The sequence below is a fragment of the Salvelinus fontinalis genome, chromosome 38 (assembly GCF_029448725.1).
Source record: "Salvelinus fontinalis isolate EN_2023a chromosome 38, ASM2944872v1, whole genome shotgun sequence".
NCBI classification, from domain to species: domain Eukaryota; kingdom Metazoa; phylum Chordata; class Actinopteri; order Salmoniformes; family Salmonidae; genus Salvelinus; species Salvelinus fontinalis.
This window is the reverse complement of record NC_074702.1, coordinates 18,001,131-18,025,513: the sequence shown is the minus strand read 5'-3', so window position 1 is coordinate 18,025,513 and position 24,383 is coordinate 18,001,131. Positions and strand designations below refer to the sequence as shown.

At 44.5% G+C, this 24,383-nt stretch overlaps 1 protein-coding gene across 35 annotated transcripts in view; it reads left to right on the top strand.

Annotated features, from left to right (window-relative positions):
* The window catches only part of LOC129837928 (regulating synaptic membrane exocytosis protein 2-like), a 244,298-nt gene that overhangs the window by 30,046 nt on the left and 189,869 nt on the right, over positions 1-24,383 (top strand). For 30 of the 35 annotated variants that reach the window (XM_055904507.1, XM_055904469.1, XM_055904465.1 and 27 more), the window contains exons 3-6: positions 11,468-11,500; positions 12,128-12,235; positions 17,892-18,123; positions 19,274-19,285. In XM_055904507.1, the coding sequence (XP_055760482.1) occupies positions 11,468-11,500; positions 12,128-12,235; positions 17,892-18,123; positions 19,274-19,285 (385 nt within the window). Of the gene's footprint in view, positions 1-11,467; positions 11,501-12,127; positions 12,236-17,891; positions 18,124-19,273; positions 19,286-23,324; positions 24,228-24,383 lie in introns of those variants that run through there. The other 5 variants (XM_055904474.1, XM_055904483.1, XM_055904461.1 and 2 more) reach the window with 4 other exon arrangements.

The window sequence follows — 24,383 nt, the reverse complement described above, 5'->3', positions numbered from 1 at the left end:
CATTCCCCAGTGAAACCTAGACTACTCCTATTTGAGTTCCGTCCTTTGAGGCGAGAGATGTTTGGAGCAGGAATGTATTTTAGGCTGTGGATGCTAATTTGACGTTTGTCTATTTCTATGTGCTAATGTAAGGTTAACTGCTGACTCAGTGTTGTTGGACATATTCCCATTTATTGGCTCTGAGATCCTTTTAAGGTTATTACCAGATTGATTTAGGCAGTGGGTATTACAGGGCTGTCTTAGTTCAGCTTGGTTACAGTGAGGCCGCAGGGTTACATTTAATATTGTTAGCTTCGACGGACATTATCCCTGTGTGGGTGGTTTTAAACCCTGTGTACTAATGCAGTGTGTGTGTGTGTGTGTGTGTGTGTGTGTGTGTGTGTGTGTGTGTGTGTGTGTGTTATACCTGTGCAGCAGTATTTCTGTCCACTGATGGGTGTGTATCTAAGTACTGTCACACTGGTATCATGATATCAGGTAGCCCTGCCTGGCTGGCTGTCCCCAATGTGTACTCCTGTATATGTTTGCAATTTAGTTAAGCAAGCCAATAGTGACGTACTTGCCAGAGATGAATTGAGACAGGTAATTGTGGCTACGTCCCAAATGGCTCCCACAGGGCTCTGGTCAACAGTAGTGCACTATATAGTGAATAGGGTGCCATTTGGGATGCAACCTGCACAGCACAATATTAGCCTGGGTATCCATTACCCCTCTTTTGTTAGCCATGCAGGCTATTATTATAAGCTACTGTGAGAGAGAGAGGGAGAGAGAGAGAGAGACTCCCATAGGCACAACAACAATGGGTATAAAACATGTATGAGCATTACGGTTATAATCATGTATGCAGGTAGCCTAGCGGTTGGGCCAGTAACCAAAAGGTCACTGGTTCGAATCCCGAGTCGACTAGGTGCAAAATCTGTCGAATTGCTCATGTAAGTCGCTCTGTATAAGAGCGTCTGTTAAATGACTAAAATGTAAATGGAATGGAATCCTTATTTGTGAAACAGCCACATCCATTTGAGATATTACAACAACAAAGAAGATACTGCAAACAACAAACAGTGTTTTTCCTCAGACATCATTGCACCACAATATGAACTGTAATAGTTTTTACCCTGCTGTGCAACGTCCTCAGCTCGCCAACAAAACCAATAACAACGGAGGTGGGGGCGGCTAGGGGCGCAGATTCTATCGTTAAAGTATGTTATTACAAGGCTTATAATATGTTTTGTCTCTATGCTGGACTCTTATTTAGTCATTATTAGACATTATAGGGTGGTCCTACATGGTTATGATAAGTCATTATTCCTAATAGCTACAGACTTAAAGTTACCCAAATCTGTTTTCGCGGGTTGTAGTTGAGTTGGTTCAGGGCCTGTTATTCCCACTGGAGATGTGTGTGTTTTTGATTTTATTATCCTTGTGGGGACCAGAAGTCCTCACAAGGATAGTAAAACAAGGAAAATTGGGGACATTTTTCACATCCCCACAAGGAAAAAGGGTTAGGGTAGGGTTAGGTTAATTAAAAAACTATTTTTTATGGGAATCAATTGTTTGGTCCCCACAAGGATAGTAAAACAAACGTGTGTGTGTGTGTGTGTGTGTGTGTGTGTGTGTGTACATACACGTGTGGAGATGTAACATCCACATGTGACAACGTCAGCTGCCTAGAAATTGCTGATCCAAGCCAAAATGAAATGTATCCGTGTCAGGTTGTATAATGTAGGCAGGCAGGCGAGTACACACACTCGTATGCACACCCCCACAGAAACACATGCGCGCACATACACACACACACACACACACACACTTATACACAGACATACTGTAGCAGATATAGACTAACAGGACGGAGTTCACACAACACTGACCAACAAACACTCACACACACCAATGTAGAAATGACTGTCCCTTTTATCTGAACTCATTATTAACATGTCATATTGGTCCTACAGTATGTACTGCTCTAGTAGAGAGGTAACACAGAGCATGAGCACAACAGTGTGTAGATTCTGATGAAGTTATGAATGTGTAGGATGCTGCTGTGTAGTTAGCTGACTCCGTGCCGCTAGGAAACATCTCAGGAGGGGAGCTACGATTTGAGGAGGCTCAATTGAATCTTGGCAGGTAATCTGTTCAAACAGATGAGTTTGAAGTTATATTTGGCTACAGATTAGTGAGTTCCCCACTGCTCAGAGAAATCCTACTGCCAACTCTTTTTGACAATCACATGTGATTATTAGTGCAGTACTCTGGTCAGGAAGCCCAGGGTTGCAGTGTGTACAGTACTGTACATACAATCCTATCACTATAACTGTGGTGCACAGCTTGTCCCTCAATGCATAGAAATATATAGACCTGATGTAGCTACTCAAACAAACTCTCTCCTCCTCGCAATGACCAGATTCCTGCTCTGCTCCCTATCACAACGTGGCAGAATGAGCCAGGCTGTGTCCCAAATAGCACCATAGCCTGGGCCTTGGTCAAAAGTAGTGCACTATATAGAGAATAGGGTGCCATTTGGAATTCACCCCCAGAGTGCAAAAGGAAGTTATCAGCTCTCTCTCTTATCCCCTACCCATAATCCTCTTGGAGCGAGAAAAGTGTTAAGTATTAGCACACACACACACACACACACACACACACACACACACACACACACACACACACACACACACACACACACACACACACACACACACACACACACACACACACACACACACACACACACACACACACACACACACACACACACACACACACACACACACACACACACCCCGACTCCCCTCACAAGAAGAAAGGTGTAATGAACAGGTGTCTCTGGACTTAATCTGCTGCATGTCTTTAAATGAGCTGCCATTTTTAGAACAGCTCTTCTTCTTCCTGTTCCTGTCAGACTCATGCAGGTAGAGAGAGGTGGTTCTGCCCTGGTCACAGTACTCACTGTAGCCTGAGTGCCAGTCTGTTTCTATCATGGCTTGACAATGACAAATGGCATTGGCAGGAGCACAAACAGATCTGGGACCAGATCTGCATCGGTTTAAAAACTGCAACTGCTAAAAATGATTTGATTACTGTACTGCACACACTACTACAAGCTTATAGTCGTGTATTGCTGAGTGGTTTAATATACTGTATATATACATTGACTTGTGCTCCTGGCAGTAATAAGCATTATGTGTTAATTGTCTGTATGTAGTATCTTCCTACTGAGCCTCAGGATGATCCCTTCATCCAATTATTTGGAAGACTTGGGAAGACGGACTGAGTGGTTAGGGCTGGTCATGACACTACTATACAGAAACAGCATCTCAAATGGCACCCTATACCCTAGTATAGGCACTGATTTTGACCAGAGCCCATAGGGAATATGGTGCTCTTTGCGACGTAGCATGAGACTGTTGTGAACATGTCCAGTTGGAAGCCATGTTGAGCGTGTTCCAGTTACTACTACACTGTTGCTGAAGGGAAAAGTCATGCTGGCCCTTAGGACCACTGTATCTGACCGTATCCCACAGTCCTCTCTGCTACGCCACCCTCTGCTCCGCTCCGCACCGACTTCTGAAAGGAAGAGTGGGCTTCTTAGGATTAACACATGCTAGATTGACTGGTTGGGGCACCCCAGACATATTTAGGCAGGGGAACGAAGGGAGGCACTGGAGGGATGCATACGAGGGAGGTGTAGGGAGGCAGGGAGGCGGATGGGAAGGAGGGAAGGAGGCAGACAGAGTAATTGGGAAGCATTTATTCCCTGGGTGGAGTCAGTGTGGAGAAGCTCAGTGCAATGTAACAGAGAAAGCTGTGTCTGCTCAGTATAATGTCATGTATGAAGTAAAGAGTTTTCTCCTCTCAACGTGTCTTCTCTGAAATCCCAGGGGGAAACGTAAGAGTTGGAGTGTGGCTTAGTATTTTAGGTTTCTTTTAACAGTGTAACTATCTCTGTTAACTTTGATTCATTTACCAGACCCTCTTATCCAGAATCACTTACAGGAGCAATTAGGGTTAAGTGCCTTGCTCAAGGGCATGTTCGACAGATGTTTCAATTGGTTAGCTCAGGTATTCAAACAGGGAAACCTTTCGGTTACTGGCCCAACACTCTTCGTTCAAATATTTTTTATTGAACACACACAAGAATGGTGTATAGGTATAAAAGACAAGTATACAATTCTTATCTAAACATAAAAGAGCCGACAGAAACAACAAGACCCAGAGTTCTGGGTACAAAACAAGACATACAGAACAAGGACAGGTAGAAAGAAAGAGGGTAGATGTCCCCCCCTTTATCCCTCCCCCACTTATTCCCCCCTTTATCCCTTCCCCTTATTCCCCTCCCGACTGCTCGGGTGGCGGTGCCAGCACATGCTGCCCAAAGGTGGATTAAAATATTACAATTGAGAGTGCGTTAAAAAGTACAAATTCACAGCGCCGAATGGTCCAAGTAAGAGAGGAAAGGCTGCCAGATTTGATCAAATGTTGATCATTTATTGTTCAGAATATATCTAATTCTTTCTAAGTGTACAGTGTTTGCCAATTCGCTGAGCCCTAATTTGGTAGTGGGCGCTTCCCTCCTTTTCCAAAACAACAAGATTAGTTTTTTTGCCGAAATGAGACTGTAAGAGATGAGTTGTTTTGGGGGGTTGGTTAATCGGTTTACGGAATCAGACACTCCCAGGATTATCAGAAGCGGGTCTGGGTCAATTGAAGTCTCCAGAACTTCAGAGAGGATCCTAAAAATTCCACACCAATAACCATACAAGCTAGAGCATAGGGCAGTGGAGTAGTGTACCCTGCGCAGCCTGACATGTATCACACATAGGGGATGTATCAGGAAATATCCTATGCAGTTTAGTTTTGGAATAGTGTAATCTGTGTAATACCTTGAATTGTATGAGACGATGTCTGGAGTTAATGAAGCAGGTGTGGATATACTCCAAGCTATCTTCCCAGCCTGCCACAGAAATGTCAGTCCCTAGTTCTTCCTCCCATTTTGCCTTAATGGTATTTGTAGAAGGTATGCTAACAGATTGAAAAGCGTCATATAGACGAGATATCAGTTTGTCTGAGGTGGGGGATGTTTTTATGCATCCGTCAAACATGGAAGGCTTAGCGTTCCCAAATGTTCCGAGGTGTTTTCTAACATAGTCTCTAATTTGTAGGTATCTGAAAAAGTTACTTCTGGGAAGATTATAAGTTTCCCTCAGCAGCTCAAAGGAAGCAAAGGTCCCTTCTATATATAAATCCCCTATGGTACTTATCCCTAACTCTCCCCATCACTCAAATGTGTTATCAAGGTTAGAGAGGGCAAAGGAGGGATACCTGGCAACAGCGAGCATGAATGACATTGGTCTAAGCTCAAAGTGGGTTTTAATTTGTTATGTATAATAGGATTGTTACGATAAAGTGACCTCTCCAGATTCTGGCCCAACACTCTTAACCCCTAGGTTACCTGACGCCCCTGTTACATGATTCCATCAAGGCTTCCATCCGTGGGACTGGCGTGTATGTGTTGTCATGCTGTCTGTTGTGAGAAAAGTAGGTAGGGATGGATGCAACTGACAGATGGACACCATGTACTCTGCGTCATGTATCCGTGCCAACCATAACACAACAATCATCTCAAAGGAAGTTATTACTGTCACATGTAACGTCAGTGAAAAATATGTAAAATAGGTATTTACTCCTGAAACCTTGCATCAACAATGTGTTTGTTTTCTCAGCTATAACCCAAATGTCTTCAGACCAAAATGTTACAAATAGTCTCTATTTGTATAGACTACTAGATCTTTTTTGTGTCCTTAACACTTGGATGTCTGTAAGTGATCACACACTCCTTGTGAGCCTTCACTGTACTGTACATTGACTTATGACTGTGTAATGTATCTCTTCTAGCTACGTCACATCAGCCTGTGACTGACAGAGGATAGGCAGACTGTGGTTCTGTGACTTATGACTGTGTAATGTATCTCTTCTAGCTACGTCACATCAACCTGTGACTGACAAAGAGGATAGGCAGACTGTGGTTCTATGACTTATGACTGTGTAATGTATCTCTTCTAGCTACGTCACATCAGCCTGTGACTGACAGAGAGGATAGGCAGACTGTGCTTCTATTTATTCAGCCCATCAGAAACAATTAGAAGGGTTTTGGCAGCCTGTGGGCCCTGGTCAGACATAGTGCACTATTTAGGGAATAGGGTTCCATTTGAGATGCAGCGCTTGTTCTCCTGACCGGCTGCATGGTGAGAATGTGATGATTCAGGGCTCGTTGTATAGATGTCACATCAATGTGGTTCTCTTACTCTGACCTGACTTAGGAACAGGCAGGTTATTGAGCGGTAGAGGGAGAGGGAGAAGGAGAATGAGAAAGGGGGGGAGAAGAAGAGGGGGAGGGTAAGAGAGAGCTGGGGGGAGCGAGAGAAGGAGAAAATGGGGGGAGAAGAGAAAGAGGGAAGGAGGTAGAAGGAGAGTGAGCGAGACCTGCATTACTTAACTTGAGTTAGTTCCCTGAGCTGATGCATAGGCTTTGGCTCAGCAGTCTAACACAGCATTGTGGTGTGCAGGAAGCTACCTGGGTTTGAACCCAGTCGGTCATATAGGGTTCGTCTCAAAACGTATCCTATTCCCTAAGGGCCCTCGTCAAAAGTAGTGGACTTTATAGGGAATAGGGTGTCATTTGGGAAAGGCACGTGAAGATGTATGAATAAAACAGCAGAGAGAGTTGGTTCTGTCCAGCTACAGAAGGTGTGAAGTAGGAGCAGGTGGTCATGGTAACGTCCTGTGGTGTGAACAGTGGGCCTGGCCCAGGGCTCAAAGACCCTTCATCCTTCGGTTCCATGATGTAAGACTGGCCCACGTCATAACGTAGAGCTGCACAATCTAGAGAGGGTTGACACCATGCCATAGAGCTGCACAATCTAGAGTGGATTGACACTGTGCCATAGAGCTTAAAATCTAAAGAGGATTGACACCCATGCCATAGATCTTAAAATCTAGAGATGGGTGACACCATGCCATCGATCTTAAAATCTAGAGAGCGTTGACACCATGCCATAGAGCTTAAAATCTCGAGAGGATTGACGCCATGCCATAGAGTTTAAATTCTAGAAAGGGTTGACACTGTGCTATAGAGCTGCATAATCTAGAGAGGATTGACACCATGCCATAGAGCTTAAAATCGAGAGAGGGTTGATACTGCGAGATATTATCTGATGTACGAAGGGCTATATAAAATAAAATTGATTGATTGATACTGCGCCATAGAGCTGCATAATCTAGAGAGGTTCCCGTTCTGGTGTGCGTCCCAAATTGCTCACTATTCCCTATATAGAATAGGGTGCCATTTTGGACCTACCCAACGTTGTGGTGTGTCTGTAGGTGAGGTGAGCTAGGTCTCTCAGTCTGATCTCTTGCTGCTTCAGGGAGCCACATTCATTACATCTAGGAGTTCTTCCCTAAACACTAAACTCTCAGCGACAGGCCGTTGCGTAATTGTCCTGCTGTCTGTCTGCGCGGCAGGAGCTACGTCAACTCCACTCTCTCTCAAGGAGCCACTCTCACGCTCTCAGATAGTGCTGGGGCAGAGGCTGGGGTATAGTATTGGGGCTGCATAGTACTGGGGCTGGGATATAGTACTGGGACTGGGGTATAGTACTGGGGTTAGGGTATAGTACTATGGTTGGGGTATGGTACTGGGGTTGGGGTATAGTACTGGGGCTGGGGTATAGTACTGGGGTTAGGGGTATAGTGTTGGGGCTGGGGTATAGTACTGGGGCTGGGGTATAGTACTGGGGTTAGGGGTAAGGTGTTAGGGCTGGGGTATAGTACTGGGGTTGGGGGTATAGTAATGGAGCTGGGATTTAGTACTGGGGTTGGGGGTATAGTGTTGGGGCTGGGGTATAGTACTGGGGTTAGGGGTATAGTGTTGGGGCTGGGGTATAGTACTGGGGTTGGGGTATAGTACTGGGGCTGGGGTATAAGGCTAGGGCTGGGGCTGGGGCTGGAGTTGGGGTATAGTACTGGGGCTGGGGTATAAGGCTAGGGCTGGGGCTGGGGCTGGAGTTGGGGTATAGTACTGGGGCTGGAGTATAAGGCTGGGGCTGGCGTATAGTACTGGGGCTGGGGTAGAGGGCTGGGGCTGTGGTTGGGGTATAGTACTGGGGCTGGCGTTTATAGTACTGGGGTTGAGGTATAGGGCTGGGGCTGGGGTACAGTACTGGGGTTGGCGTATAGGGCTGGGACTGGCGTATAGTACAGTGGCTCGGGTTGGTGTATAGGGCTGGAGTTGGGGTATAGTACTGGGGCTGGAGTATAGGGCTGGGGCTGGAGTTGGGGTACAGTACTGGGGCTGTCGTATAGGGCTGGGGCTGGAGTATTGGGCTGGGGCTGGCCTGTAGTACTGGGGCTCAGGTATTGGGCTGGGGCTGGCCTGTAGTACTGGGGCTCAGGTATTGGGCTGGGGCTGGCCTATAGTACTGGGGCTGGAGTATAGGGCTGGGGCTGGCCTATAGTACTGGGGCTGGGGTATAGGGCTGGAGTATAGTGCTGGAGCTGGGGTATAGGGCTGGAGCTATCGTATAGGGCTGGGGCTGGAGTATAGTGCTGGGGTATAGTACTGGGGCTGGCGTATATGGCTGGGGTATAGTGCTGGAGTATAGTACTGTGGCTGGGGTATAGCACTGGAGCTGGGGTATATTGCTGGGGTATAGTACTGGGGCTGGGGTATAGGGCTGGAGCTGGCCTATAGTACTGGGGCTGGCCTATAGTACTGGGGCTGGAGTATAGGGCTGGGGCTGGTGTATAGTACTGAGGCTGGGGTATAGGGTTGGAGCTGGCGTATAGTGTTGGGGTATAGTACTGGGGCTGGCGTATAGGGCTGGGGCTGGAGTATAGTACTGGGGCTGGGGTATAGTACTGGGGCTGGGGTATAGTGCTGGGGTTGGGATATAGTACTGGGGCTGGGGTATAGGGCTGGAGTATAGGGCTGGGGTATAGTACTGGGCCTGGGGTATAGGGCTGGGGTTGGGATATAGTACTGGGGCTGGGGTATAGGGCTGGAGTATAGGGCTGGGGTATAGTACTGGGGCTGGGGTATAGTATTGGGGCTGGGGTATAGTTCTGGGGCTGAAGTTTAGTGTTGGGGTATAGTTCTGGGGCTGAAGTTTAGTGTTGGGGTATAGTACTGGGGATAAGATATTCGGCTGCAGGGTGGGTATCGGGCTGGTGCTGGGGAGTGGGCTGTGCCCCCTATGAAGTCAGAACTCCAAGTCAACCTCAGCTCCAACTCATCAGCTACGCTAGACATGTATCATTATCACTGTTCTGTGTATATCTCTTCCCCTCTCACGTTTAGAAGAGGAAACCACCCTTCTGTCCACTAGAGAGCAGTGTAACCTCAGTCAAAGACAGTCAAACCTGGAGGCTTCTGGTTATAATGTTAGAAACAGAGGGTCAAAACTAGAAAAAGAGACAGATATGAAGATATAAAATCTATAGACGTGGCGACAGACAGACTGTGTGTGAGACTGGTCTTAGACTGTCTGTAGACATCCTGTTTGATATACAGTCCATGGACATGAGCCTGGTTGTCACACTGTTGACTTGTCAATACCTTCTCACCTGACCTCTTTATTGTGAGGGGTGATGTGTGGGTTACTAGTGTCATGAGGAAGAGTGGATACAGGGATTATACCCTGGTTTCCAGGGAAGAGGCATATACATGTATGTGACTGGACCCTGGAGCATTACCACTAGACCACCGGCTCTGTACCAAAGATGACTTTTTATAACAAGATGTGTCTGCCGCTGTAAATGTGTTTAATAATGATTGGTGAATGGTTTGGAAGTCTGGAAGTAGTGAGACCCTCAGCCAGAGGTCCAGAGTCTTATTCAATCAATTCAGGTGTGACATGACAGCACAAACATCATGGAAGCACAATATTCTATTATTCAGTTCCTGTAAATCATTCTTATTTATGTTTTTACTGTCATTTTAAACGTTATGATTTCTATTGTTGTGCTTTTTGTCATCATCATCACTGATCTCTTGATCATATGCCTTAAAGCTATTACAATATACAGTAATTATGTTCATCATCATCATCATCATCATCATCATCATCATCATCATCATCATCATCACTGATCTCTTGATCATATGCCTTAAAGCTATTACAATATACAGTAATTATGTTCATCATCATCATCATCATCATCACTGATCTCTTGATCATATGCCTTAAAGCTATTACAATATACAGTAATTATGTTCATCATCATCATCATCATCATCATCATCATCATCATCATCATCATCATCATCATCATCATCATCACTGATCTCTTGATCATATGCCTTAAAGCTATTACAATATACAGTAATTATGTTCATCATCATCATCAGTAATATCTTGATCATATGCCTTAAAGCTATTACAATATACAGTAATAATAATAATCATCATCATTGTTTATGTCTATGTATGTGTTTATTTGTGTTGTTTTGTGTGTGTTCTCCATGTCTTGGTGTTGTTTGTGTGTGTTCTCCATGTCTTTGTGTTGTTTTGTGTGTGTTCTCCATGTCTTTGTGTTGTTTTGTGTGTGTTCTCCATGTCTTTGTGTTGTTTTGTGTGTGTTCTCCATGTCTTGGTGTTGTTTTGTGTGTGTTCTCCATGTCTTTGTGTTGTTTTGTGTGTGTTCTCCATGTCTTGGTGTTGTTTTGTGTGTGTTCTCCATGTCTTTGTGTTGTTTTGTGTGTGGTCTCCATGTCTTTGTGTTGTTTTGTGTGTGTTCTCCATGTCTTTGTGTTGTTTTGTGTGTGTTCTCCATGTCTTTGTGTTGTTTTGTGTGTGTTCTCCATGTCTTGGTGTTGTTTTGTGTGTGTTCTCCATGTCTTGGTGTTGTTTTGTGTGTGTTCTCCATGTCTTGGTGTTGTTTTGTGTGTGTTCTCCATGTCTTGGTGTTGTTTTGTGTGTGTTCTCCATGTCTTGGTGTTGTTTTGTGTGTGTTCTCCATGTCTTGGTGTTGTTTTGTGTGTGTTCTCCATGTCTTGGTGTTGTTTTGTGTGTGTTCTCCATGTCTTTGTGTTGTTTTGTGTGTGTTCTCCATGTCTTTGTGTTGTTTTGTGTGTTCTCCATGTCTTGGTGTTGTTTTGTGTGTGTTCTCCATGTCTTGGTGTTGTTTTGTGTGTGTTCTCCATGTCTTTGTGTTGTTTTGTGTGTGTTCTCCATGTCTTTGTGTTGTTTTGTGTGTTCTCCATGTCTTGGTGTTGTTTTATGTGTGTTCTCCATGTCTTTGTGTTGTTGTGTGTGTTCTCCATGTCTTGGTGTTGTTTTGTGTGTGTTCTCCATGTCTTTGTGTTGTTTTGTGTGTGTTCTCCATGTCTTGGTGTTGTTTTGTGTGTGTTCTCCATGTCTTTGTGTTGTTTATGCACTGAGCACTGAGCTGTTCACGCTTATCTTTTTAGGGTCAAAGAAGAACAAAAGCCTCAGCCGGCACAGTAAGTAACACATTACCCAGAGTGCTCTAGGCTTTGACACTTCTTCCTGTTGGTCAATGTGGCTTCCTGTCTCAGCGGGTCCCGCCCCTTCTCCCGTGGTATTGGCTCGCCCTGGTGTGTCATTTGCATTCTGATTGGCTTGTAAGAGAGTTTCACATTTAGGCTCCTTACTTCCTCTTCCATGTGTGAACTGGATGCTTCTATTCAGCTACCTTCTGTTCTGCATTATGTCCAAATCTACCTCGAAACACAGCAACTATCTGATCTATATGAAAACGTTATACTACTACTCCACTACCACCTTCCTAACTATTGGCTGACCATTCGATGCAATTCCCATTTCCATTGGCTTTAGCTTCTTTCCTGCTTTTATACTTCCTCTCCTCCTCTTTCTCTGTGGTTGTGGATGTGGTTGAATGTCCCTCTTTCTTGGTCTGCTGTGATCACAGTAAATGTCCCTGCTAGGCTTCCGTACAGTACCGCCACTCTGACTTTGTGTAAGCCTTGCTGGGTGTGTGTGCTTTAATGGGTGATTCCCTTGTCTCAGCCAGCCCAGACAATGTGTTGATTCTTCATCTTTCTGTGGTGTGGTGTACAGTCACGTTGTTTGCTTACTTATTTGAACAGGTGGTTTAGTCCCTTTAGTGGGATCACTGAGCTGGTAAATAACGTTCTGCAACCGCAGCAAAAGTCCCAAAATGAGAAGGAGCCTGAGCCTGAGCCTGAGCCTGAGACGTAAGTAAGATGTGCACTGTCTGCCCCTGAACCAGACAGTTACTGTAGTAGGCCTAAACATACAGTATGACTGACTAGTGTGGTCTGTACAGTATGTTTGACCTCTGACCTGTCAGATACTACTAAAAGCATAGGCGGCGTGTGAGTCTCAAGTTTGGGGAAGCTCATTTTCACCATAAAAATGATCCTTTATAATAAATCATTCCATGCATCATCGCTTTTGCAGACTTATGTAAGATAGTCTACTATTGATAATGTGATGAGTACATTGGATAGTCATAATCTATGCCAATAATATAACTCAATCACTGTTAGGGAAATATGTGACCTTTTATAAACACTTTTCATCCAATTCTACTACACTATACAACTGGAGTTTTATTTCATTTTGATTTAACCTTTATTTAACCAGGCAAGTCAATAAGAACAAATTCTTATTTACAACGATGGCCTGGCAAGAGGTAAGAGGCAAAAGGCCTCCTGGGCTGGGACAAAAAAACGTTGTAAGCCAAAACGGACAACACAGACAGAAGACACTGGCAATAACACAAATTCAACAGCAAACAAACAGTGGATGTGTGTGTGTGTGTGTGTGTGTGTGTGTGTGTGTGTGTGTGTGTGTGTGTGTGTGTGTGTGTGTGTGTGTGTGTGTGTGTGTGTGTGTGTGTGTGTGTGTGTGTGTGTGTGTGTGTGTGTGTGTGTGTGTGTGTGTGTGTGTGTGTGTGTGTGCGTGTGTGATGTGTGTGTAAGGCAACGCAGAATATTGACATCCGGTGACAACTAGAAGCAATTACGTCTCAACAACCTGTTCATCAATTTGCCCGTTGACCTCCTCCAGGGACACGAGGTCCTGTAGTTTTATGTTGTCTTGGAGGGAATTCTAAGACAAGGGGGCTGAGTAATGAAAGGACCTTTCCCATGCTCAGTTCAAATTTTCGTGACTCTTAGCCTGAAACAAAATTGAGATCTGAGCTTGTATGTGTTTTTATTTCAAGCTAGAAGAGAGGATAGATAAAATGTCAGTTTTCCTAAAATGACCTTATAAATTAGAACGTACCAGTGTTGGATCCTGCGTGTTGCTAGTGATGTCCACCCGACAGATGACAATGGAGAGTTAGATAGTTTTGTCACCAATCAGAGATGTCTAAGTGCATGATACACAGTCAAGCGCCTTCAGTGTAGACCTTGAGGCTCGCACATAAATAGCTACTACTTTTTATTACGACAAAATTACAGAGTAGCTTATACTCTGCTGACTGACAAACAGATCAATAAAAACGACGTTGTCTGCAACTATCTAATAGGCCTACGAAAAGAGGAGACAGAAATACAATATGGAAGAGGAAATGATTGTCCAAAAAGCAACCTTTCAAGTGGCACTGACCTAATGATAAAGACAGTGAATATGCACACTCACCGTGGATACGGCCGATGCTCCGCTAAAATAGGCTACTGTTCGCTCAAATAAATTGATAATTTTGAAAACAGACAGATTAGTCTTTTCGTGGTCTTCTCTTTACAGCAATAGCCATTTGCTTTTCAAACGATGTTTTCCCGCGATTGTATTTTGAAATATTGCCATATGCCTGGCTGTGGGCCTCTTTCACTGACATTCGCAACTCAACGATCATTTATTCGGTATTTGCGGTGCACGCTGCCCAAATTGAGGATCCTTCCAACAGGCAATGCGATGTAAAACAATCCACAGCGTATTGTTTTAAAATAAGCTTTTTGGTGTTGTAATGATTTTATGTATTTCTCTATATACAGGATTAGCCTAATTATGCTATATAATTTTGGCAATTGAATTACATTTACTTTAGGAGAAACCTTATGGATACCCTGCCAACGGCCGTGAGTCGAATTTGCTTTCAAATGATACTTTTGGACAGCTGAAGCAACACATACTTTTCCTTCATGAAAATGACCATATCCTTTACGATTATTTTACTATGGTGAAGAACACAAGAAATTGGTTCTATAAAATGCATGATGTATTTTTGGATTAAGTGACAGCCATTTACATTTTAAAACTGTAATAGATGATATCGATATTGCATTGTGGTTGAATAAATGGATCTGACGTGCACTGTGACTGTGCTACATCACAGAAACATGACATCAGACGTGACATCAATGTTATGTCACCCAGTCAGACATCCACAAGGAACACAACTTTAAACATTTAAAAGGCATGTCTTGATAAAATAACCTCCTGAGTTCATACTTAAGGCCAACAGGCAGACACATATTGAGTTTCTGGTCTTGGCTGGGTCCTGGTAGGGATACTATGTTGACTCTGTCATACAGTATACAGTAGGGGCCAGTGCAGGGCTCATGTTTCAGAGGTAAGAAGGGTCGGATAGACAGCCGGAGCTGGTACAATGAACAGCATATGATTACATGTCAGCGGTGTCATGCGCGTTTGACCAGGTTTGACCGAGGGGGAGACGGATGGGGAACGGGAGCCATCCACCAGCTGCCTGAACCTCTCAATACCCCTCTCTCCTCCCCCCTCTACTCTATTTCTCTTCTCCTCCCTCCCTCTCACTCTATTCCTCTCCCTCTTTTCCCTGGCCATCTCCTTTCCCTACCTCTCCTTTCCCTCTTTTCCTCCTTCTCCCTACCCCTCCCTACCCCTCTCCCTAACCCTCTTCCTGGTTTAGGGAGAGTTGCATCTTGAATGGCAGCTCTCTAGTGACTCTCTCTAGTGAATCTAGGAGCCTCTATAGGCCCTCTAAACCAGGGGTTCTCAATCTTTTTGGGGCCAGTAACCCCTTTTGTGATAGCAAATTCATCAGGAACCACCTCATAATTCGAGTGAGATAAAAATAGCAAGGAGTTTTACTATGACTTCGGTAGTGCATGGCCGGACGATCCAAGTCCCGGGCCGTGGGAAGAATCATTTTAAAGACCCACCTCTTGGCATCAGAGACAAAAAAGTTGCAGTTTTCAAGCTAATTTCCTGCAGTTTTATACATTTTGTCAGAGAGATGTTTTGTTGTTACAGGTTCTATGCCAATATCCTGCAATTCTACACATTTTGCCATGAGGCAGAGAGAGAACGTAGAAGTGTTAAAGCTTAAAGCTAGAGTCCTTAATTGAAACAATAACAAAGGGGGCATTCCACCTCTGTTTTGGTAAAAAGCTGAGGGATGGGCCTAGAAAAATGTAACCAACCACTCTCAAATTCATAGACAGAGCTATGGATGCAAGGACTGACCATCCATGATATCAAAAAGATAGTTTTATCAATGTTCTGAGGCTATACAGTTACATTTACATTGTTTACAAACATTGGAGTAAAACAAGCAATTTGGGGTTTTGATGGGCTAAGACAGTTGAACTAAACTCATGAGGCATTTACAAGTTATATTCTTCAAGACTAATTGAGTATATCATGGTATTTCATACCAAAAATGGATGTAGCAACTAAAGATTCTTGTTTTAAAGTACTGTACAGTGCATTTAGGTAAAAACATTTTTTTGCGGAATACAAGAACATAATACAAATAGTATTAAGTTGAAAACATTTTAATTGGTGGGGCACTGTGGATACCAAAATCCCTGTGAGCCTCCCAAGCCCATGTGACCCAGGGTTAAGAACACAAGTTGTAGATGAATTATGTTACATTGTATTTTATTGTATTGTATTACACCTTATAAACTTATTCCACGGATCCCTTGGCCCAAATGTAATCTGTGGTTAGAAGTATTTTTTTTTGTGTGTGTCTGGCGTCGGACCCCCTGCAGTACTGCGGACCCCACTTTGAGAACCCCTGCTCTAAACAGCAGACACTGCTACCCAATATGCACATACCATTAACAAGTCTTCTATCTGTAGACTTGTTCTGGTGTCTATGTGTATGTGTCTGTCTGTGTGTGTGTCTGTGTCTGTATGTGTCTGTCTGTGTGTGTGTCTGTGTGTGTGTCTGTTTGTGTGTGTGTGTCTGTCTGTGTGTGTCTGTGTGTGTGTCTGTGTCTGTGTGTGTGTCTGTTTGTGTGTGTGTCTGTGTCTGTGTGTGTGTGTCTGTGTCTGTGTGTGTGTGTGTGTGTGTGTGTTAAACAACACTACACCACCACATCCCAGGTCTAATCTGTGTTCAGTATATAGCCCAGTGTTCATCCAGAGTGGTTACAGCAGCGTGGCAGTATGACACAGAGAGGTGCCATCCAGGGTTCTGTCTCTATCTAGTGTTCAGCAGGGTGATAGTCATCAGACAAGGCCCAGCCACATTGAGTCACGCGCCAATTACATTTGGGATCTAAATAAAAGGCCTGTTTGTGGGAAAGAAGAGGCAGCATGTTTACCACCTACACGACACCAAGCCATGCATACTTACGGTAAAATGATAGCTCTGGTTAATAATTCACGTGACTAATGAATGTTGCAGGGGAAAATGTGGAGACGAAACCAATTCTAATCGCCATATCATGAAGTCAGCCAGGGTTTTAGTGTCCAAGGATACACCCGATTGACATGTGTCATACAAAATGCATGCTGGTCTGTCTGTGTGAGGTAGCGTTTCAGGGTCCTCTGGTTCTCAGGTCCGGTTGGATCTGTCATGTGTGGGTGCATTGGGAGAGTATAGGACAAGATGACACTGAATGTACATCTAGTGTTTTGAGCAGGCGGTGCAGATTAAAAGAGAATGTTGAGCTAAAAGCTCACTTCCAAATGACCCCCTTTTCTTTATTTGGCACCCTTTTCCCACAGGGCACTAGTCAAAAGTGTGTGTAGGGAATAGGGTGCCATTTGGGACGCATATAAAGACTTTGCCCACTGCGATCTATGTTCCCATCTGGATCGCAGAAACAATATCTGAAGACTTGAAGGGTTGACGTTGTTTCAGTAAACCACATGGAGGCCTACACAATAGTCTGATTCCTCTGTGCTGTCTAAGGGCACTGTTAGCCCGATGGTTGGATGGATGCTGTAGTGTAGGCTACCCAGTCATGATGTTGTTGCTGTGAAAACAGATTTGATGTGTTCTTTCCACTGAAGTGTGGGCATTGACATTTGGAGGGCTGTATTAGCTTACGTCTCGGGACCCGCCCTGAAATAGAAACACAGGTACAAATGATTCATTAAACGCCGGGAACCTGAGTAAGTGGAATTAAGTTAGGCTCTTAAACTTACAATGCAAACTCTATACCTTCCTACCTGGCCCGCCTTGTTTCAGTAAAGATGGGTGCAGCTCTATGTGAATGTTGATCTATAGTAACAGTACAACAATATGCAATGCAGAACATACTCTGAAACATTTCTAACTCTGACAGTTGTATGTAACAAACTGTAGGTTATTTGGTTGACAAAACCTTTTGGTTACACTTTCTATAAGTGTATATAATCAAGGCCATTATAAAGCATGTTCCTCATAGAAAGTGTTCCCTACATTTCTCTTAGAAAGGAATCAGAGCTGCATACGTCGCTTTGCTGTCTATCAACACTAATGGACTTCACACAACATCCTGCAGTTAGCTACAGCACAAAGACATCTGAAATGACTTCCTATCCCCTGAAGTGCATTGTTATACTTTGGCGAAAGTAGTGCACTTTAATGGGACTAGGGACTAGGGAGACATTTAGGACAAAGTTTATGTTCTGAACTGATCTTTTCCTAACTGCGCTCCTCTCTTGCTTCCTTCCTTGCAGGAAGTTGCACCAGCAGTTTGAGAGCTACAAGGACCAGGTGAAGAAGATGGGGGACGATACGACCCCACAGACAGGGACGACAGGAGAACCCCAGAAGAACCCCAACGACTCTCCTACCTGCGGGATTTGCCACAAAACCAAATTCGCTGACGGCTGCGGCCACCTCTGTTCATATTGCCAAACGAAATTCTGTGCTCGGTGTGGAGGACGAGTGTCTCTGCGGTCAAATAAGGTGAGGAGGTTGAGTCTAGCAACCTCTGTTTTGTATTTGTTTTGTAAATGTTTTGTAATGATTGTCCTCTTATAAGATTACACACACACATAGGCACACACACACACATAGGCACACACACACACACACACACACACACACACACACACACACACACACACACACACACACACACACACACACACACACACACACACACACACACACACACACACACATACATACATACATACCTGGAAATGTTTTTGTAGTCATTGTCCTCATGTAAGATTACAGTGAGAAGGTAGAAGTAATTTTTCAATACAACACGTTTTATACAATCACATGCAGGCCAGTGCAGTCCAGCTGTCGTGCGAGAGTGGTTTTTTGCTGCTTCTCTCTCTCTTGGGTCCCAAAAATAGCCTGACTAGTACATCCATTTATGTCTCAAATCAAATCCTCCACTGGGTTATGAAACATTAGTGTGAAATCAGAAACTGGGCCTCAAGCCAGATACAGACAGTGGTGCAGCTCACAACACATCCCTACTGACGATCTATACCATATACCAACTCCTACCAATGTTTCTCCCATTCATACTCTCTGCACTACTTTGTTAGACTCTGACTGTAAATGTGGTGAGGGATGATTCTAGATGCAGTGATTTTTTCAGGTCTTGTTTTCAGTTTGGCGTCAGGTAGCCTAGCGGTTAAAAGTGTTGGGCCAGTAGCCAAAAGATTGCTGGTTTGAATCCCAGGGTCGATGTGCCCTTGAGCAAGGCACTTAACCCTAGTTGCTCTGGATAAGAGGTTCTTATAAATATGTCAAACGTAAATCTCTTTCTTTACCACTGGGGGGAGCTTCTCCCCTGGCGTCTCACGACAGCCCTAAATCTCATGGCTGTATTACCATGCTGCTCCACTGTCTAACTAACTAACCTTGTTGTGAAATCCTCCTACAGAGTCAGCCTTGATTTATTCTTATGTGACTGAGTGTTTATGCTTGGTGCCGTCCAATACCCTCACTGTCGGAATGCGATGTGTCAAAGTGTACTAATGTCACTCACAATCTTTCTCCCCGTTCCCTTCTTCCTCTCTCTCTCTCTCTGTCCCTGTCTTCCACTCCCCCTCTCTCTGCCTGCTGCATTCCTGCTCTCATGGAATTGCAACAGGAGGACAAAGTGGTTAGCAAATCCTTTTCCAACCTTTTTCACATCTCGAATAAGAAAAGTCTGAATAGAAGCATCGCTCCTTCGCCACCCATAAGATGCTTCGCAGACTGTAATATACACATACAGTACCCTGAATACATGATTTTTGACCAATCACATCTGTGAGTCAATCATATCATGTTGAAGGCCAGACCAAACGGAACATACAGTTGAAGTCGGAAGTTTACATACCACAAATTTCTTGTTAACAAACTATAGTTTTGGCAAGTCGGTTAGGACATCTACTGTGTGCATGACACAAGTCATTTTTCCAACAATTGTTTACAGACATATTATTTAACTTATAATTCACTGTATCACAATTCCAGTGGGTCAGAAGTTTACATACACTAAGTTTCTGTGCCTTTAAACAGCTTGGAAAATTCCAGAAAATAATATCATGGCTTTATAAGCTTCTGATAGGCTAATTGACATAATTTGAGTCAATTGGAGGTGTACCTGTGGACGTATTTCAAGGCCTACCTTCAAACTCAGTGCCTCTTTGCTTGACATCATGGGAAAATCAAAAGAAATCAGCCAAGACCTCAGAAGAAAAATTGTAGACCTCCACAAGTCTGGTTCATCCTTGGGAGCAATTTCCAAACGCCTGAAGGTACCACGTTCATCTGTACAAACAATAGTACGCAAGTATAAACACCATGGACCACGCAGCAGTCATACCTCTCAGGAAGGAGACGCATTCTGTTTCGTAGAGATGAACGTACTTTGGTGCGAAAAGTGCAAATCAATCCCAGAACAACAGCAAATGACCCTGTGAAGATGCTGGAGGAAACAGGTACAAGAGTATCTATATCCACTGTAAAATGAGTCCTATATCGACATAACCTGAAAGGCCGCTCAGCAAGGAAGAAGCCACTGCTCCAAAACCGCCATAAAAAAGCCAGACTACGGTTTGCAACTGAAAATGGGGACAAAGATTGTACTTTTTGGAGAAATGTCCTCTGGTCTGATGAAACAAAAATAGAACTGTTTGCCCATAATGACCATTGTTATGTTTGGAGGAAAAAGGGGGATGCTTGCCAGCTGAAGAACACCATCCGAACCGTGAAGCATGGGGGTGGCAGCATCATTTTGTGGTGGTGCTTTGCTGTAGGAGGGACTGGTGCACTTCACAAAATAGATGGCTTCATTAGGAGGAAAATTATGTGGACATATTGAAGCAACATCTCAAGACATCAGTCAGGAAGTTGAAGCTTGGTCGCAAATGGGTCTTCCAAATGGACAATGACCCCAAGCATACTTCCAGAGCTGTGGCAAAATGGTTTAAGGACAGCAAAGTCAAGGTATTGGAGTGGCCATCACAAAGCCCTGACCTCAAACCCATAGAAGATTTGTGGGCAGAACTGAAAAAGCGTGTGCGAGCAAGGAGGCCTACAAACCTGTCTCAGTTACACCTGCTCTGTCAGAAGGAATGGGCCAAAATTCACCCAACTTTTTGTGGGAAGCTTGTGGAAGGCTACCCAAAACGTTTGACACAAGTTAAACAATTTAAAGGCAATGCTACCATATACTAATTGAGTGTATGTAAACTTCTGACCCACTGGGAATGTGATGAGAGAAATAAATGCTGAAATAAATCATTCTCTCTACTATTATTCTGACATTACACATTCTTAAAATAAAATGGGGATCCTAACTGACCTAAGACAGGGATTTTTACTAGGATTAAATGTCAGGAATTGTGAAAAACGGAGTTTAAATGTATTTGGCTAAGGTGTATGTAAACTTCCGACTTCAACTGTATAAAGTATATGGCAGAAAATATGTTTCGGTATCTTTGTTCCATTTTTTATGCAAAGTTTGGACCAAATCCCTGTCAAAGTTTCCCCTAAACAGCTATAACTGAGCTGAATGAGCTGAGAGTCCACCTCCACTGGACCGTCCGTCCGTCGGCTGCCAAGGCTGCCTGTCTGTCTTTGTTGTTGACTGATTATGGGTGGAGGATGGGTTTCCCCCAGAGTTGTAGCCTACAGATGGTGTTGAGTAGTGGCTCGGGGCTGGCAGGAGGCAGCAGCAGCAGTAGGGTTGGGACAGTGTGATGAGTTGCAGGAGTGTTGGCAGATCTGCCCTGGGATCAGATCAAAGGATAGGAGGATAGGCCCACTGCTGCTCTGCCCACTGTTAGCCTGGTATTGTAGCTATCTGTCTTCTTGACCATGAAAATACATTGGTTGCATCCCAAATGGCACATGCAGCTAAAGTATTTGAAAGGAAAACAGTTGTTATTACTGGTCTGGAGGTGGAGGAGGTACAGTAGAGAAATGGAGATGGAGATGTTGGGTCTGGAGGTGGAGGAGGTACAGTAGAGGAATGGAGATGGAGATGGTGGGGGTGGAGGTGGAGGAGGTACAGTAGAGGAATGGAGATGGAGATGGAGATGGATGGATGGATGGATGGTGGGGGTGGAGGTGGAGGAGGTACAGTAGAGGAATGGAGATGGAGATGGATGGATGGATGGTGGAGGTGGAGGAGGTACAGTAGAGGGATGGAGATGGAGATGGGTGGATGGATGGATGGTGGGGGTGGAGGTGGAGGAGGTACAGTAGAGGGATGGAGATGGAGATGGATGGATGGATGGATGGTAGGGGTGGAGGTGGAGGGGGTACAGTAGAGATATGGAGATGGAGATGGATGGATGGATGGATGGATGGTGGGGGTGGAGGTGGAGGAGGTACAGTAGAGATATGGAGATGGAGATGGATGGATGGATGGATGGATGGTGGGGGTGGAGGTGGAGGGGGTACAGTAGAGATATGGAGATGGAGATGGATGGATGGATGGATGGATGGATGGTGGGGGTGGAGGTGGAGGAGGTACAGTAGAGGGATGGAGATGGATGGTGGGGGTGGAGGTGGAGGTGTACAAACGTTCAGTAGATGTGCTGCTGAGGGACATTGTTTACACAGACACTGCCTCCCCTGTATCTAGTTGCAGGGCTCCAAGCCCTCACGGAGCCCTTAGGGCCAGCTGATCCAGGGGTTTGGTTCCCAGACAGGGCTGGGTGACCAGATAGTTTTTCAACCCAAGGAGGGGGATGTCACTGGGGGCCCGACTGCTGGGCCTCTGAGGGCAGGGCCCATGGACCTAAAGGATGTCTCAAATGGCACCCTATTCCCTATATAGCGAAATACTTTTGACCAGAGCCCTACACATGTTGGACCAATAAAGCCCTTTCATGTTTACACACACACACTGCGTGAACACAGACACACACACAACACTTTTCAGAGTCTCATAATAAGAATAGATGTTATGTTATTGCAAGTTCATTAACTTAGACTATATAGCCCAGTTGGGGATCTTTTGGTCAGTGCAACCACCTACAGTAGCTTGTCACGTCTGAAAGCTTGTGTGTCAGTCAAAGAGGTGCTTGTGGTGGTGGTGAAATCTGTCCTTTTTCCATCAGTATTCTCTTTCCTTCCCACAACCAGTGTCAGCAGTGACGAGAGATCTCTTGTTCTGTGAAACGGCATCAATATTTACACGTCTCAGTGTCTGGGGCCTCTAACAGAGCTGTTGGACACTGGAATACGATAGGACAGACTTGCTGCTGAGAGTTTCACAGAGAGGCAGGAGAAGAAGCAGGAGGGAAGGTTTGAGATGGATTTGAGCTACAATAGACTGAGCCCCGGGATGATTTATTTTCTGATTTAGTCTAGTATAGCCTATCAGACACATGGTTATGACAATAAAATATGATATTTTGTTATATATCTTTGCTTGATATTAGCCTACAGTAAAGAGGTGAATGACATGCAGTCTGATAGGACAGTACTGAGGGCCTTTATGTGTAACCACAGGTCAGTCTAGTCTAGGCTCAGCTGCTACACAGTAGACACATCTTATACCAGGAATGATTTTGGAGATCTAGTTGGAGACTTTGAAAGACATACTGTGCACTATGTACATTTTTTGAACCCCCAGAATCCTCCTCAGTCCTTATAGGAGGACTGTTCACCATTTCAATTTATCTGGTGTTGCTCAAAAGTGCCTCAGGAATCAACAGTCTCCTGAGACCAAGTCATTCGTGATTAAAGCGGCTTTTGAGGACATCACATGTGCTGTGGTGCTCTTGGGTCTCAGCTCTCATTCACGCTGCTGCAAACGAACAGAACTCACACTTATTGGATCTTTCAGGCCTCATCAAAGTAAAAATAACCTAAAATTCCAGTGAATTTAGAAGAACACGTTGTTGTGGCGCATCAGAAATAGCTTGCTGAGTCCCTGAGCGTCACGGGCGTGTAACGGCACACATTGGATTTTTTGAGCCCAGTTGGGCCGCCCAGCACCACGGAGGGACGCGCTACATTTATAATGAGCTCAATAAGCCTCGGTAGCGGGAGACTCACAACCGCATCTATTAGTAATGAAGACTTAACTAATAGGCCTAATACAGCGGCGGTAAAAACATGATTGCACGTTTTCTTGCTCACTCTTGCACATCTTTCCTCCCATGAAGCTGCTTTTGTATGCTTATTTTTTGTGTGCCGCGTTTCAAAATTAGAATCGTTTCCTGCATTTATGAAGGGGCTGTAGCGTTTTCTATTTGACATCGTGGCAGACATGTATTTTGTTATTTTCTGTAAATAATCTGTTTAGAAAATAATTATGGTTGGAACATAAGACTGGGTGGTATTATTTGCAGCCTGGACAAATCACATACATTATTAGCATCGCGTAACCTTCACGGGGCTACATTGAGCAGAGCTAGCTGCCTGCCTGTTGTCCGACTAGGTACTGTCCGCGGTGCTGAACGGTGTTGAAGGTCGGCGCCTGTCTTGTTTCCTCGGTTCTTCCTGATTTTACTGCACGCTGCCCCGTAACATTTCCACCAAATTCGGATTACATACGCTGTTTTTCTGCACGGACACGGTTCTTCCCGTCGTTACCATGGGTAAGCTAAATGTAAAATTGATTGTTTTGGCTTGGAAGTCATTCAATAAGATGGGCTCACAATCAGCCGTTTGGATACTGCATGTACAATGCACATGTAGGCTATAGACTGTTGTGCACTGTTTGCATAAGCAGTCAGAGTATTTTAATGTAGATG